The 16,499-nt window shown below is 37.4% G+C and overlaps 1 protein-coding gene across 12 annotated transcripts in view; it reads left to right on the top strand.

Annotated features, from left to right (window-relative positions):
* The window catches only part of DENND4C (DENN domain containing 4C), a 110,550-nt gene that overhangs the window by 86,913 nt on the left and 7,138 nt on the right, over positions 1-16,499 (top strand). For 9 of the 12 annotated variants that reach the window (XM_081498712.1, XM_081498775.1, XM_081498741.1 and 6 more), the window contains 4 exons: positions 5,141-5,323; positions 6,411-6,606; positions 8,880-9,125; positions 10,553-10,670. In XM_081498712.1, coding sequence (XP_081354838.1) covers positions 5,141-5,323; positions 6,411-6,606; positions 8,880-9,125; positions 10,553-10,670 — 743 coding nt within the window. Of the gene's footprint in view, positions 1-5,140; positions 5,324-6,410; positions 8,139-8,879; positions 9,126-10,552; positions 10,671-16,499 lie in introns of all 12 variants that reach the window. The other 3 variants (XM_081498781.1, XM_081498766.1, XR_014056239.1) reach the window with 2 other exon arrangements.

The following is a 16,499-nucleotide window of genomic DNA, read 5'->3' as shown; positions in this document are numbered from 1 at the left end:
GTTGAGGTATATTCCTTCTATATCCACTTTGTGGAGAGTTTTTATTATAATGGATGATTGGTCTTGTCAACCGCTTTTTCTGCACCTGTTGAGATGATCATATTTTTATCCTTCATTTTGTTAATGTATGTATCACATTGATTGATTTGCAGATGTTGAACCATCCTTGCATCCCATGGACAAATCCCACTTGATCACGGTATATGATCCTTTTAATGTATTGTTGCATTTGGTTTGCTGGTATTTGGTTGAGGATTTTTGCATCTTTGTACATCAGAGATACCAACCTATGGTTTTCTTACTTTGTGTGGTCTTTATCTGGTTTTGGCATCTGGGTGATGTTGGTCTTGTAAAATGAGTTAGGAAGTATTCCCTCCTCTTGAACTGTTCAGTATAGTTTGAGAACGATAGGGATTAAATCTATAGATGTTTGGTAGAATTTACTTGTGACACTGCCTGGTCCTGGCCATTTGTTTTTAGAGGCTTTTTGATTACTGCTTCAGACTGTACTAACAATGAATCAGTACAAATCTCTTCATGATTCAGTCTTGGAAGGTTGTACAAGTCCAAGAATTTGTACATTTCTTCTGGGTTGTCCTGTTTGTTGGTATATAGCTGGTTTTTGAAATATTCTTATAATCCTTTGTATTCCTCTGGTGCCCTTTGTTATTTTCTTTTTGTTTCTGATTGTATTTATCAGAGCCTTCTCTCTTAGTCTAGCTGAAGATTTGTCTATTGTGTGTTTATCTTTCTAAGAACCAGCTTTTAGTTCCACTGATCTTTTCTGTTGTCATTTTAGTCTCATTCATTTATTTCCACTCTGACCTTTATTATTTATTTCTTTCCTTCTACTGACTTTGGGGTTTGTTTGTTCTTCTTCTTACATTATTTTTGGCTATGCCTTGTGACTTGTGGAATCTTAGTTCCCTGACTAGGCATCCAACTTGGGGCCCTGGCAGTGAAAGCATGGAGTCCTGATCGTTCGACCACCAGGGAACTCCCTGTTCTTTTTCTGGTTCCTTTATGTGTAAGGTTAAGTTGTTTATTTCAGATTTTTCTTGTTTCTGGAAGTAGGCCTGTATTGCTCTAAACTTCCCTCTTAGTACTGTTTTTGCAGCATCCCATAGATTTTGGTATGTCATATTTTCATTTGTCTTCAGGTAATTTTTTGTTTCTCTTTTGATTTCTTCATTGAACCAGTGTTTCAGTAGCATATTGTTCATTAGCCACATATTTGTGATTTTTTTCAGCTTTCTTATAGTTGATTTCCAGTTCCATACCACTGTGATTAGAAAAGATAACTTTATATGATTTCAGTCTTCTTTTATTTATTAAGCTTTATTTACTTATTGAGCATTGTTTTCTGTCTCAGCATATGGTGCATCCTTGAGAAAGTACCATGTATACTTGAGAAGAATGTGTATTCTGATGCATTTGGATAGAATGTTCTATATAAATTTATCAAATTCGTCTGATCTTAGGTTTCATTTAAGGCTGCTTTCCTTTCTGTCTGGGTGATCTATCCATTAATGTAAATGGGGTATTAAAAAGTCTCTTACTATGTTAGTCAATTTCTCTCTTTAGCTCTGTTATTTTTTTAATATATTTTGGTGTTTCTATATTAGGTGCATATATATTAATAATATGTCTTCTTGATGAATATTATTTATCATTATTTACTGTCCATTTTTGTCCTTTATTGCCTTTTTTGGTTTGAAGTCTGTTTTGTCTGATAGGGGTAGGGCTGTACCCACTTTCTTTTGGCAGCAGTTTTGGAGTATCATATTCTTTTCCTTCACATGTAGTTTACATTTGTCCTTGGAGCTGAGCTGAGTCTTCTGGAGACAGCAAGTCATTGGGTGTTGTTTTATGTGGGAGTTTTGCTTTTATTTTTTTTTATTATTTATACAATTTTATTTTCCATTTACAGTTACTACAGAATATTAGCTGTATTCCTCATGTTGCACAATACATCCTTGAGCCTATTTTATACCCAGTCATCCCAGATTCTCTGTTTTATAGAGTATTCTCTCTGTTTAGTAATTGCACTTCTGCGATTGACCTGCCTGAGTTTCCTTTTAGCTTACTGAGTTTCTTTATGATAGCTATTTTGCATTATCTTAATCAGTTAGATTGCAGTATTTATAGCTTTAAGTTTGGGTTCTGGGGGAGTATAATTTTATTTTGTGGGGAGGATACACGTTACTGTGGTGCTTCATGATGCTTGATGAGTTTTTCCCCTTGCCAACATATTTGAAGTACTGAACACCTTTCGGCTTGATTCTGACAATTCAACTGGTCAAAAAATAGAGGCGTCTTGTTTTCCAGAAGGTGGTGATATGTTAATAGCAAAAGTCTTTGGTTCCTCTTACTTGAGCTGCCTCTATTATATTTGAGTTTGCACTTTCCACTCTACACTGCTTCTGTCAGAGGTGTGGCCTTGTGACCTCATTATTGCTTTTTGGGCCTTGGGGTCATTGGTGCTTTGCTGCTGCCACTGTTGCTGGGGTCTTACGACCTGGTGTGCTGGGATGGTGGGCTCTTCCCTCTTGTCTGGAATCCCCTGGGTTGCAGGCTCTGCCACTGCTGGTAGTGGTCATCTGATTTTCTAAGGTTCGTGGGCTCCACCGGCGTGGGAAGGTGGGGCAGGGGGCCAGAGTTGTGGGTTCCTCAGTGGCCAGAGGGATGAGGTCCCAAGCCCCTTTGCTACTCAGTTACCTGTCGTGACAGGTGCTGCTGCTTCTGGGAAGCTGGAGTTGTGTGCACTTGCCTCCGCTGCTGCTAGGTTTTCTGAGGCTGCAGACTCAGCTTGCCAGAGCAGAAAGCCAAGACTGGAGGCTGTACTTGTGCTATTCCTTCAGTTTCGCCTCCTCTGTGTGTTCTAGTCCATCCACCTTTAGATGTACCGGTGTGTGGGAATCTCCGGTGTATTAGGCAGAGGTACCTTTGTTGCACTGTGAATGTTTTACTGCTTGTAAATTGAAGGGGCAAGATAAAGGTAGCTTTCCACTGTGCCATTTTGCAGATGTCACTCGCCTTTACTCATTTTTGTGTTTAGTTTTCTTTTTCTTGTTGATCTGTCTTGACTATTCTTTTTTTTTTTCTTGGCTGCACCATGCCACTTGTGGGATCTTAGTCCCCTGACCAGGGATGGAACCCAGGCCCTAGGCAGTGAGAGTAGAGTCCTAACTACTAGACTGGCAGGGAATTCCTGTCTTGAATATTCTTGATATTAATTCCTTGAAGAGAAATGACCAGTTTTGATGTTATCATGCATTAATTTTCCACCTTATGATTTGTGCATTTGAAATCTTCTTTTTAAACAAGATTCCAAAGATTCTCATCTGTAGTACATGAAAATCTTTTCCTAATGTTCTTCTGTTACCTTTATATTTTCCCTGTGGTATTTAGGTTTTAAATACATCTGTAGTCTACCTTTGTGTATGATCATAGAGATCCAGGTTTATTTTTCTCCATATAATGAGCCAGTTTTACATCCTTCCTTCATTAATATTATATGTAGTATCACCTTTATCATATATCAAGCTCCTATGTATACCTCACTCTGGTTCTGTGTTCTGTCAATACTGTATTATTTTTATTATTATATTTATGTTATGTCTGATTGGTAGGGTAAGTTCCCCCTTTGGAAATTTCTTATAGTTATTTGGTTATGTATATAAAACTTTAGAGTAACTTTGAGTCCTCCCCCACAGAAAGAGTCCACCTTAAGTTTTCATGGGATTCAAATAGATTTGTAGGTTAATTTGGGGGAAATGGACATCTTTAGTAGTATTCTCCTATGAGCATGGTATATATTTCCGTTTTAAATCTTCTTTTAATAGAGTTTTAAATTATTCTCCATAAATTTTGTACTTTTTTGTTAATTGTGTTTCTTAAGCTTTTGTGGTATCTTATTTTATATTTTCTAATTGAACATAAACCAGCATTATTAATCTTCCTCCCTAGTATGTCATTATGGAAAATTTCCTACTTATGGCCAAGTTTAATTAAAGATTTTTTTTTTTTTACAGTACACCCTAATATCCACCCCTATATTCTTCAGTTAAGGTTACATTGCTTGCTTTATCACCTGTCTATTCTTCCATCCCGGAGAAGGCAATGGCAACCCACTCCAGTACTCTTGCCTGGAAAATCCTATTTACAGAGGAGCCTGGTAGGCTGCAGTCCATGGGGTCGCTAAGAGTCGGACACGACTGAAGCGACTTAGCAGCAGCAGCAGCATTCTTCCATCCATCCACCAATCCATCTTATATTTTTATTTGTTTAAAATAAGATGTAGATGGAGGTGGAATTCCCTGGCAGTCCAGTGGTTAGGGCTCTGTGCTTTGCAGGAGACACAGGTTCAACCCTGGTCAGGGAACTAAAATCCTGCATTCTTCGCAGTGTGGCCTATTAGTAATAATAATACATAGTAATAATATTACTACTAATATGTAGTAATATTATATTAATAATAATAAAAATACCTTTCCTCTAAAGACTTGAGCGTTTGTATCATTAACTAGAGTTCAGTATTTATTTACAGGTTTTTTTTTCATTTAAGGTAAATTTGATTTCTACAAATCAAGATACAGAACATTATTATGACTTCAGAAAGCACTCTTTATATCCCTTGCAAGGCAAAGCTCTCACCCCATCCCCACCCAGAAGGAGAAAGAGAGAGAAGATGAAAATAAATTACTGAATTAATAGAGGGGAGAAAGAATGACTAAAGACAAAAATGGAGATTCTTAAGTGGGGGGAAGGGTATTATAAATAGTTATAGGTTAATACATGTTAAAATGCTATTCTTTATTTTTTTTAACTAAGAAAATTAATGAAATATTTTGCTTTCCAACTTCCTTCATAGCTTTCTTTAGTGTCTCTTAAAAACTGAAGGAGTCTTGTATTGAACTATAATGACTTTTCATTTGAAAAGTTTCAGACAAGAGAAGAAGAGAGAATGAGAGCAAGAGTGTGTGTGTGTTTGAAATAGGCAGCATTTCTATGGATTTGTATAATTTATTGATGAGTATTTTACTATACAGTGATTGTAAATATGATGACATTTGGAGGATTCTAGGATTTTTATAGACTTTTTTATACTTCCTTTTTTGGGGGACGGATCCATATTTAGCTTTTTCTTGAGACCAAGTACCTCTGGTGACAGTTTACAAAGTGGCAGCATTCCATTGGCAAGTGAACCTTCGGAGCACAAACCCATATCCAGTTCAGCAGAACCTGACCTGATCAACTTTATGGATTTGCCAAAACATAACCAGACCATTACTGAAGAAACAAGCTCTGCAGTTGAATCAAGGTACCATAGAATTCAGAGAACTCTTCATAAAAAATTGGGTGTCCCTGTAAAAATTTCATCTTTAAATACAACCTGCCTGACATAGACAATTAGTTCTGGCATTTTAAGAATGTAACTTTAAAGGCTACCCACTCCCGTATTCTGGCCTGGAGAATTCCATGGACTATGTAGTCCATGGATTGCAAAGAGTCAGACGTGACTGAGCGATTTTCACGTTGTTTAAATATCTAATGAATGAATCTGATGATAAACCATTTTTAATACCGTTTAATGTTTTACAGTGGTCTTTTCCAAAAATGAACTTCCCAACAGTAAACAGTATTTTCCCATTCAGTGTAGTCATTGCCAGTTTCTAGATACATACTCTCTTTACAGTGAAGTATACCTTTAACTCTTAAATATTGACTCAAACATTTATTGAGAGCCTATTGTATGCTCAGCATTATGCTAAACACTAAAAAAAGTAAATAAAATCTGACCTCTGTTCTTAGGTGGGTCATGGCCTGAAAGTGAATGTCACTCAGTCTTGTCCGACTCTGCGACCCCATGAACTATACAGTCCATGGAATTCTCCAGGCCAGAATCCTGGGAATGGGTAGCCTTTCCCTTCTCCAGGGGGTCTTCCTAACCCAGGGATCAAATGAGGTCTTCCTCATTGCAGGCAGATTCTTTACCAGCTGAGCCACAAGGGAAACCCGGGTCATGGCCTAGTAGAGATTAAATACTTGACAGTGAATCTATATTACTTACTTGGATACATTATACATACTTCCAGGTGATTTTGTTTAATAAAGGTAAAATACTGTTTGAATAGAGCACATGAATGGGTACTCAATCTTTTAAAAATAATACCATAATACTTACCATATACCCTCTTCCTACCCTTCATCAGATCATCCACTCCATCCTGTTTTTCTGACTGATTTTACAAAAATACCTGAAGAAAAGTTAATTCCTATAAGGCAGTACTGACTCTTCTCAGATATATTCAGTACATTCAAAATTTATTGTAGAAAATACTCTAGCTCTACAGATTTAGATTGTTTAAACCAATCTAACCACAGCATTTCTTCTTCATTTTTTTAAGTGATGAAATAATGAAAGCCAGCGGAGATGTCCAAACTATGAAAATTTCACCTGTGCCTAATAGTTTATCAAAACGAAATGTGTCTTTGACTAGGAGTCACAGTGTTGGAGGTCCCTTGCAAAATATGGACTTTTCCCAGCGACCGTTTCATGGCATTTCAACAGTTAGTCTTCCAAACAGTCTGCAGGAAGTTGTGGTATGTAACATTATAATTATACTGTGTGTTCATGTAAGTATTTATTAAAATAGCATCTTCTTCTGTAAGAGGTTTTTTTAATCACATGAAAAGTGATACATTTTCATAAGCAGGCTAAGAACTTTCAAATTTGAAAAATGTATACAAATAGAAGAGTATAATGAGTCCTTTTGTGGCACCATCCAGCTTCAGTAATTTTCAGCTTACAACTTTTTTCTGTCAGGTATACCCTCATTCAGTTCTTTTGTAGATCCATTTGAAGCAAATTTAAAGCATATACTCCATTTGTCAATATTTCAATATTTATCTCTAAGAGATAAGGACTCTTAAAAATGTAATGCTGTTGGTTCAGTCGTTAAAATTCCACACTCCCAACGCAAGGGGTGCAGGTCGGTCCCTGGTCAGGTAATTAGTATCTCACTTGCCACACGGTGCGGCCAAAAGTCAAACAAAAAAGTGCCATTATCAGACCCAGGGAATAACAAACGATATCAGGGTCATTCAATCTTAGTTCGAATTTCTAGTGGTTTCAAAAATGTCAAGTATGTATGTTTTGCAGTTTGGGGAATCAGGATCAAATAATGCTTTGTAATTGATGATCTGTTTTCTAGTCTTTTTAAATCTATAGACTCTTTTTTTCCCTTGTAATTTATTTGTTGAATACAACCCCGTAAGTAATTGCAACTCAAAGCTTCATCAGATTCGGGTTTTTTGTTCTGTTTTGTTCACTTGTTTATTTTTACAAGACAACTTCATCAGTAGTGGTATGTCTCGAGGGACATGAACTATCTCTGTGGGGTTGGCAGCTGTTAACCCCTTAATGCCTAGATAAGTTATCCATTTGGAGCTATAAAATGACAATAGTCTAATTCTGTCATGTTCTTCATGAAATATATTTTTAAAGAGAAACTTATCCCATGGCTTTTGTCTGATTTTCTCCAAAGATGCAGTTTATGTTGGAAAAGCAAGATAAACGTTTGATTTTCTTTTTTCCTTTTATTTATCAAACTTCACAGTGACAAGTTGGGTTCCTAGCATTCTCCAAGGTGATCCATTATCTGGGGGCATAGGGTATAATTATGAACTCATGGGTTTAAACATTTATGTTTATATCCATTGCTGTTGTTACCCTTATTGATGCTTATTTTATTCCTTCTTTGGTCAGCTAGATGCCTCTACATGTTGGTGCCTTATTCCTTTTGACACAACTCTAGTAGCTTTTGTGGGGCTTTCCTGATCACTCAGTTGGTAAAGAATCCGCCTGCGATGCAGGAGACCCCGGTTTGATTTCTGGGTTGGGAAGACCAACTGGAGAAGGGATAGGCTACCCACTCCAGTATTCTTGGGCTTCCCTGGGGGCTCAGCTGGTAAAGAATGTGCCTGCCATGCAGGAGATCTGGGTTCAATCCCTGGGTTGAGAAGATCCCCTGGAGAAGGGAAAGGCTACTCACTCCAGTATTCTGGCCTAGCGAATTCCATGAACTAGTCCATGGTTGCAGAGTCAGACACAACTGAGCAACTTTCACTTTTGTGTAAGTTTTTTAAAATTTTTCTTGCTTTCTTGTATTACAAGATGTTTGATGCTCAAGTGTTACATATTTCCTTCTTCAGACCTCTAATCAGTCATTTCATTAAGAAACATTGCTTTTAGAGAAAAACAGTATTTGGAGATCTCAATCTGGGCACCATGGGTGCTTGTTAATATTGGTCATAAACACTTTATTCTAATTGTGCACAACTTACAAAGTCTAAGTTGGGTTTCTTTTTTCATTCCTTATGTCATTTCATTTATAAAATTGCTCTTTAGTTTTTATTGCAGTCAAATGTATAAACAAGTTAGATATATTTTAAAGCCACATCAAGAAATATTAACACAAAAAATGGCCTCATCTGTTAAGAGTTTTACGTGGAAGATAAAGTCAGATTTTTTTGGTATCATTATGAAACATCAGAAATGCAAATATTTCTTGTAAAAAGTTGAAAAGGAAAAATCAGTCATACATAGGGCATTGCTCTTAATGTGATAAGAGAAACTCATGTTTAAAACAGGGCCTAGTATATAGATTAATAATTTTTGTTCATAATCATTTAACTTAAGGGTATTTATGATTAAGTACTTTTTCTTCTTTTATGTTTTCTTTAGGGTGTTCTACTACATGTAGTAATGGCCCTGAAATAAGTTTGAAAGGACAGAAAAGTGTGCTCTCATTGAGACATACTCTGAAACATACATAATAAAATTTATCATATTCACATCTTTTTATGTTTTTAAGGATCCTTTAGGAAAAAGACCCAACCCTCCCCCTGTTTCTGTGCCTTACTTGAGTCCTCTAGTGCTTCGCAAAGAACTTGAATCTTTGCTAGAAAATGAAGGCGATCAGGTGATTCACACATCCTCATTCATCAATCAACATCCAATCATTTTCTGGAACCTCGTTTGGTATTTCAGGCGTTTGGATCTTCCTAGTAACTTGCCAGGACTTATCCTCACTTCTGAACATTGTAATGGAGGCGTACAGGTAGGGAACCAACTTCTATACTTACACTATATTCATGTTGGTTAGGATGAGGCTTAACTTCAGGTGTTAGGAAGTATACAATAGTAGTGTTAAATCATAGGTTATTTCTCTCTCATTTAAAATTTTAGATAGGTGGTCCAGGGATGGTATAATGCTAGAGACTTGAGAGCCTTCTATCTTTTTTGCTTGCAGTGTGGCCTCCATTTCCAAGTTTTACACCTGGTCTAGGATAGCTGTACTCTACTTCCAAGCTGCCACATCCATATTCCAGCCAGCAGTAAGAAGAAAAATGGATGGAGAATATATTCTTTCTTTAGGGATAGTTCCTAGATTTGCATATAATCTTTTCATATGTATTTGTTTGGCCTAAACTTGGTTATATGATCATTTCTAGTGGCAGGGGTAGCTAGAAAAGTAGTTTTTATTCCAAAATATAATATTCCCATCTGTGAGGGGTGTTTGGGGGAGAATGGATACCTGTATATGTATGGTTGAGTCACTTTGCTGTCCACATGAAACTGTCACATTGTTAATCAACTATACTCCAATATAAAATAAAAAATTTAAAAAAAAAAGATATTCCCAGCTGAAATTCTCACAACTTTATTTTAAAGGATTTGTATTAGCCATATTTTTCAGATATAATTAAAAACTAGTGAAGTTAATTTGCTAGGTCACATACTGAATAAGCGATGGGGGGCTAAGACCACAGTCTGGCTGACTCTGCTTGAGCTGGCATCCTTGACTCCCAGGGAGACAGTAAGCTTATGATACTAAATATCGAGAGATACCCCCCACCCCAAACATACATCGGAGGCACAATAAACTTTTAGAGTCTTGTAAACTCTTTTAACTCATTTATGTACTAGTCAGTACAAGATAGTAATAACTTGTACTTTCTCGTACCTTAAAATTCGTTGTGATGGAGGTTAATCATTCACGTGACTGCCGTGCCAGTTACCAAGTTGTCACTCAGTCCTTGAAAGTCAGAATGAGAATCATGCACCTCAGAAAATAATAACATTTGTACTTAGATATAAAAAAAATTAAAATTTTTCTTCAGAGTTTTAGGTCTAGAATTTTATTCTTTTTTACAAACCCTTATGTCAAGGGCTGGCTTGCAGTAGATCACAGCGAGGGAGCTGCTCTGCTGTGTACTAAATCTCGACCCAAAAGCAAGTCATCTACGAATGGTTTAGCACCAGATTCCCCAGGAACGTGCAGTGTGTGACGGGCGAGGGTGTGGCTGCCTTTCCAGCTGCACCGTGTCCCAGGAGGAAGGGTTCATGCCACGTTTCAGGTCTAGAATTTTTAAAAGGACTCATCTGTTTTATATAATCAAGCTTTGCTAGGTCCACTGGTAATTACTATTATGCTTAGTTATTACTATGCTTAGGGTACTAATACTTTCTATTGATCTTTTTTAGCTTCCCCTGTCATCTCTGTCCCAGGATAGCAAACTTGTTTATATTCAGCTGTTATGGGATAATATCAATCTTCATCAGGAACCAGGAGAACCTCTGTATGTTGCATGGAGAAATTTTAGTAAGTAAAATAAAGACATAAAAGATTCAAACTGGAAATAACCAAATATCCATCCACAAGTGAATGCATAAGCAAATTACTGTACAGTCCATCCACACAGTAGAATACTGTTTAGCAGTAAATAAAAATGGATGCCTGAGGGAAACATAGAATTTAAGATGAGATTATTTTGCTTTGTTTTTAAATCTTTCATTCACTTTTAGTATCTCCTCAGGCTTTTTTCCATTTTATTTTGAATTTATTTGTTGTACCAACCTGTTTATCAGATGTCCAGTTGAGCTGAAGAGTGGGTTTTTTGTGTGATTCTTATGGTTTATCTGTCAAATATTAATTTGGTAAGGTATTTGGAGAGTAAATTCTGTATAGCAAATGTGTTTGTGTAGATCATAATTTCAGTTATATGGGTAAAAGCCTCAAAGATTTTGGCTTTATTTGCAGTTTTTTATATATAGAACATATTTTTACAAGGGATTTAAAAGGTTATCCAGTATTCAGAAGCATTGTGAGTCCGTAAGAAACCACAGACAATCCAATGGTATCAGTAGGCAGTTCAGTAGGCAGGAAGAAACATTAAAATGCTCTGTTCTGTAGATATACAGTGTACAAAGCTGTCGGTACAACGATGCTTCCCAAAAGATTATAATAATGAAAAACTTAATACCTAACAAGAGAGTTGTGATAAATCCATATTATGAAATGTTGGCAAACAAGAAAAGGAAGGAGTTATTTCTATATAGGTTCCTGAAAGGATGGATGCCCATTATATTAAGTGGAAAAAAGGCAAGTTGTAGAACAGTATATGATCTTTTTTTGTAGGAAAACAAAACCAAAATATTTTATTAATATTTCTTTATTTTTGGCTGTGCTGGGTCTTTGTTGCTGCACGGGCTTTTCTCTGATTGTGGTGAGCGGCAGGCTGCTCTCTAGTTGTGGTGCAGGGGCTTCTCATTCAGTGGCTTCCCTTGTTGCGGAGCACAGGCGCTAGGGCACGCGGGCTTCAGGAGTTGTGGCTCCCAGGCTCTAGAGCACAGGCTCAATAGTTGTGGCACATGGGCTTAGTTGCTCTGCAGCATGTGGGATCCTCCCAGATCAGGGATCGAACCCACGTCTCCTGCATTGGCAGGCGGATTCTTCACCACTGAGCCACCAGGGAAGCCCCTGTATGTTTTTAATGTATGCATAGAAAAGTCTACAACTATATATATCCCAAGCTGTTAGCAGTACCTGCTCAGAAAAGGGATTGTATTTTTTCCTACAGTCTTTTACTATTTAACATTTTACTTAAGCTAGAAGAGAAGAATCTGACATTTTCCCTTGAAATATGTCAATCACCAAATTATGACTAAATATATTATAAACTATTTTTGTCTTTTTGTTGTTTTTCCAGTTATGATATTTGAACACTTTTTAAGCAGGAGCAGAATAACCTTGAAATTTATGCTAGAAAAAAATAGAATTATAACTGCAATTTCTTTAGTTGTTTCCCCTCATATCTTGAAATAGATAAGTGTTTTTAAATGTTCTATAATTTGTGGTAGGAGCAAAATTTAGATTTCCCAAAAATAGCTTTGTTTCTTTACCTGGTTTCTTTAAATGAAGAATTGGCACATAAATAGGATTATAAGACATAATAGAATTGAGTGGTGACTTTTGGAAAGGCAGATGGGCAGCTGCACAGTCCCTCTTCCCGGCAAAACAACATAATTGGTGAAAGTTATTAAAGACAAAAAAATGTATCTGTGTGTCTATGACTATAGAAAATGAAGAAACATTTGTTCAAGAAAATATATAGTATATTGCAGTAAAAACAGTGATTTCTGTAGCACTTGGGCCACAACTTGCTGCTCCCCACTAGCCCCCAGTCAAGGGCTAGAGCATCTCCCTGGGAAAGACAGGTTGTCAGGAGTTCTCATCCTCCCAGCTCTATAGCACAGAGGCTTGGTTCCAGGATACGGGGAGGCCCACTTCTCCACTCAGCCCCCATTCATTGCCTGTTTCAGCAACCCTTGAATACTGGGGCTCTGATTGTTCTCACAGCATCTTGCTCATAAGGGAGAGGTTTTATGCCATTTGAGGCAAGCTAAAGAATCAGAGGCAACTGCATCCCTCCAGTGCCCCACTCACAAAGTAAGGGAATCATTCTAAGAAAAAGGCCACAGTTCCCAGCCCCAGCTCCAGAGCAGTGACCAAGAGACAGGCCATAAGAACAGAGAGCTCAAAAATTCTCCCCAAAGGAAATGATCTTATTTGGAACAGACTGGAGAAGTTCAAGCCTAAAAGCACTCGTGGAAAAAGTGGAGATTTTGGTGAGAGGGCCAGTATTACCCTGATACAAAAACCAAAGACATAACAGGAAACAAAAATGAAAAATCTGTATCACTTATGAATATAGACATAAGGATCCTCAGCAAAATACTATAAACCAAATCCAGCAATTTATAAAGAGGACTGTACGTCATGACCAGTGCTGTTACCCCAGACATGCTGTGTTGATTTGAAAATCACTTACTATAATATGCCGTATCAGTCAGAATAAAGGACAAAATCCACATGATCATCTGAATGGGCACAACTGAAGCATTTCAGAAAATCTGTTGTCCTTTGTTAAAAACACTCAACAAGCTAGGAATAGAAAGAAACCTCCTCAGCCTGATTATGAATATCTGAAAACCCACAATTGATCTCATACTTAGTGGAGAAGGACTGAATACTTTTCCTCTAAGCACAGGAATAAGACAAAGATGTCTGTTTTCATTATTTCTTTTCAACATTGTACTGGAGGTTCTTGTTAGAGCAATTAGATGGGGAAATAAAAGGCATCTAAATTAGAAACGAAAAACTATCCCTATTTGCAGGTTCTGTGATCTTATATATGGAAAATCTTAAATTAGAAAATCCTAAAGAATACACACACACACACACACACACATACACAGAAAAAGACATATGGAACTTAAAATAAGTTCAGCAGAGTTACAGGATATATGATCAATATATAGAAATCAACTGTATTTCTATATACTTTCAATTAATCATCCAAAAATTAAGAAAATAACTCCATTTATAATACCATTAAAAATAATAAAATACTTAGGAATAAATTCAATAAAAGAAGAAAGTAAAAACCACCTAAATAAATGGAAAGAAATCCTATGTTCATGGACTAGAAAAGTTAATATTGTTAAGATGGCAGTACTCCCCAGATTGATCTAAAGATTCAGTACAATCTATCAAAATTCTAGGTGGCTTTTAATAGAAATTGACAAGCATATCCTAAAATTCATATGGGTTTTCAAGGGACCTAGAATAGTCAAAATAAGTCGTAGGACTCATACTTCTTGATTTGAAAACTTACTGCAAAGCTACAGTAATCAAAAAAGTGGAAAACTGGCATAGGATAGATATGTAGGTCAATGGAATAAAGTTGAGTTTCCAGAAATAAACTCACACATGTATAGTTAATTGCCTTTCAACAAGAGTGTCAAGGACCATTCGGTGGGGAATGAATAGTCACAACTGGAACAACATGCAGAAAAGATCAAGTTGGATTTCTTCCTCACATCATACATGAAAATGAACTCAAAATGGATCATACATCTCAATGTAAGAGCTAAAACTATAAAACTCATTAAAGAAAACATTGGAGTATATATTTTCATTACCTTTTATAGGACCAGGCCTTCTTAAATACAACCCCACAGAGGTGACAAAAGAAAAAGTAGATAAATCGGACCTAAAAACATCTGTGCTGAAAAATCAACCATTAAAAAGTGAAATTTCAACTCACAGAGTGGGGGGAGATATTTGCAAAACATAAAACATATCTTAAAAAGGATTCGTATTCAGAATATATAAAGAAGTCTCAAAACTCATCACAAAGACAACTCACCTAAAAATTGGGCAGAAGATGTGTATTAGTTTGGGCTTCTGTAACAAAATAGCACAGACTAAGTAGCTTACTAAAAAGTGTACTTACTTTCACTTTATTAGCTTATAAAAATTTTTATTTCTCACAGTTCTGGAGGCTGGAAGTCCAACGCCAGGTTGCTGGCATGGTCAGTGAGGGCCCTCTTCTGGATGGCAGACTTATTAATGCCTTCAGGCAGTACAAGGGATGAGGGATCTCGCTGGTGCCCCCTTTTTAAGGGGTGCTAAACTAATCCATTCATGAGGACTCTGCCCCCATGATCTTACCGTCCACCAATGGTCTCACCTCCCAATACCATTTAGTAAGCATTCCTTTTCAATATATGAATTTTGGGGTGACACAGACATTTAGATCCTAGCAGGATCGTGAATTGACAGATCTCTAAAAAAGACATGCAAATGGCCAGAAACAAATGAAAGGATGCTTGTTATCACTAGACATCAAGGACATGTAAGTCAAAACCACAAAGAGATACCACTTCACAGTCACTAGATTGGCTTTAACCAAAAGGGCAGATATTAAGTTGTGGTGATGATATAGAGAAATTGGAACCCCAGTTCACTGCTAATTGGGATAAAAAATAGTTCTGTTGCTTTGGTATAGTTTCACAGTTCCTCAAAATGGTAAACACTTACCGTATGACACAGCAGTTGCACTCTTAGGTATACACCCAAGAGAAATAAAGGCACACATCCACATTAAAACTTGTACACTGTTTTCAGCAATATTTTTCTTAATATGCAAATAATGGAAGCAATTTAAATGTTCATATTAACTGATAAGTGGATAAAATATGGTATATCCATACAATGGAATATTATGTGGCAATAAAAAGTAGTGAATACTGATATATTACAAAATGAATGAATTTTAAGATATTACAGAAGCCCGACACAAGAGTATGACTGCATTTCTATGAAACAATCAGAATAAGCAAATCTATAGAGACAAAATTAGATTAGTGATAGCCTAGGGCTGAGGGGCGGAGAAGGCAATGGCAACACACTCCAGTACTCTTGCCTGGAAAATCCCATGGACGGAGGAGCCTAGTAGGCTGCAGTCCATGGGGTCACAAAGAGTCGGACAGGACTGAGCGACTTCACTTTCACGCATTGGAGAAGGAAATGGCAACCCACTCCAGTATTCTTGCCTGGAGAATCCCAGGGACGGCGGACCTGGTGGGCTGCCGTCTATGGCGTCGCACAGAGTCGGACACGACTGAAGCGACTTAGCAGCAGCAGCAGCAGGGCTGAGGAGATGGGAAGATAGAGAAGTAACTGCTAATAGGCAGATTTCTTTTGGAAGTGATAAAAATGTTCTAAAATTGGAGATGGTTGCACAACTCCATGAATTAAGGAGCAATAGTGAAGCTGCATATTCTCTTTGAGTTGAATGCCCTAAAATCATAGCATACAATGAAAATCAAATCTGTTTAGCAGTAGAAAAACTAGGATTAAAACCCATAGAGGGCTTCCCTTGGTGGCTCACTGGTAGAGAATCTGCCTGCCAATGCAGGAGACACAGGTTCAATCCTTGGTCTGGGAAGATACCACATGCCACGGAACGACGAAGCCTGTGTGCCACAAATACTGAGCCTGTGCTCTAGAGCCCGGGAACAAAAACTACTGAGCCCATGTGCTGCAACTGCTGAAGCCCGCGCACTCAAGAGCCTGTGCTCTGTGACAAGAGAAGCCTGCGCACCATGACTGCAGCGTAGCAGCCACCCCCCCCCCAAAACTGGAAGAACGCCCGAGCAGCAGCAGAGACCCAGTGCAGCCCAAAATAAGAAATTTTTAAAAACATAAACCCATAGCAGCCAGCGTTCCTCTTGTAACAGAGAATTTTGCTTTTCTTTGGTTCAACACAAAGGAAATATTACTAGTTACCTTTATTAAGGGGCT

The sequence above is a fragment of the Giraffa tippelskirchi genome, chromosome 1, assembly GCF_054371585.1.
Source record: "Giraffa tippelskirchi isolate mGirTip1 chromosome 1, T2T-mGirTip1v1.2.pri, whole genome shotgun sequence".
NCBI lineage: Eukaryota > Metazoa > Chordata > Mammalia > Artiodactyla > Giraffidae > Giraffa > Giraffa tippelskirchi.
The sequence above is the reverse complement of the archived record's forward strand: the minus strand, read 5'-3'. Positions and strand labels throughout refer to the sequence as shown.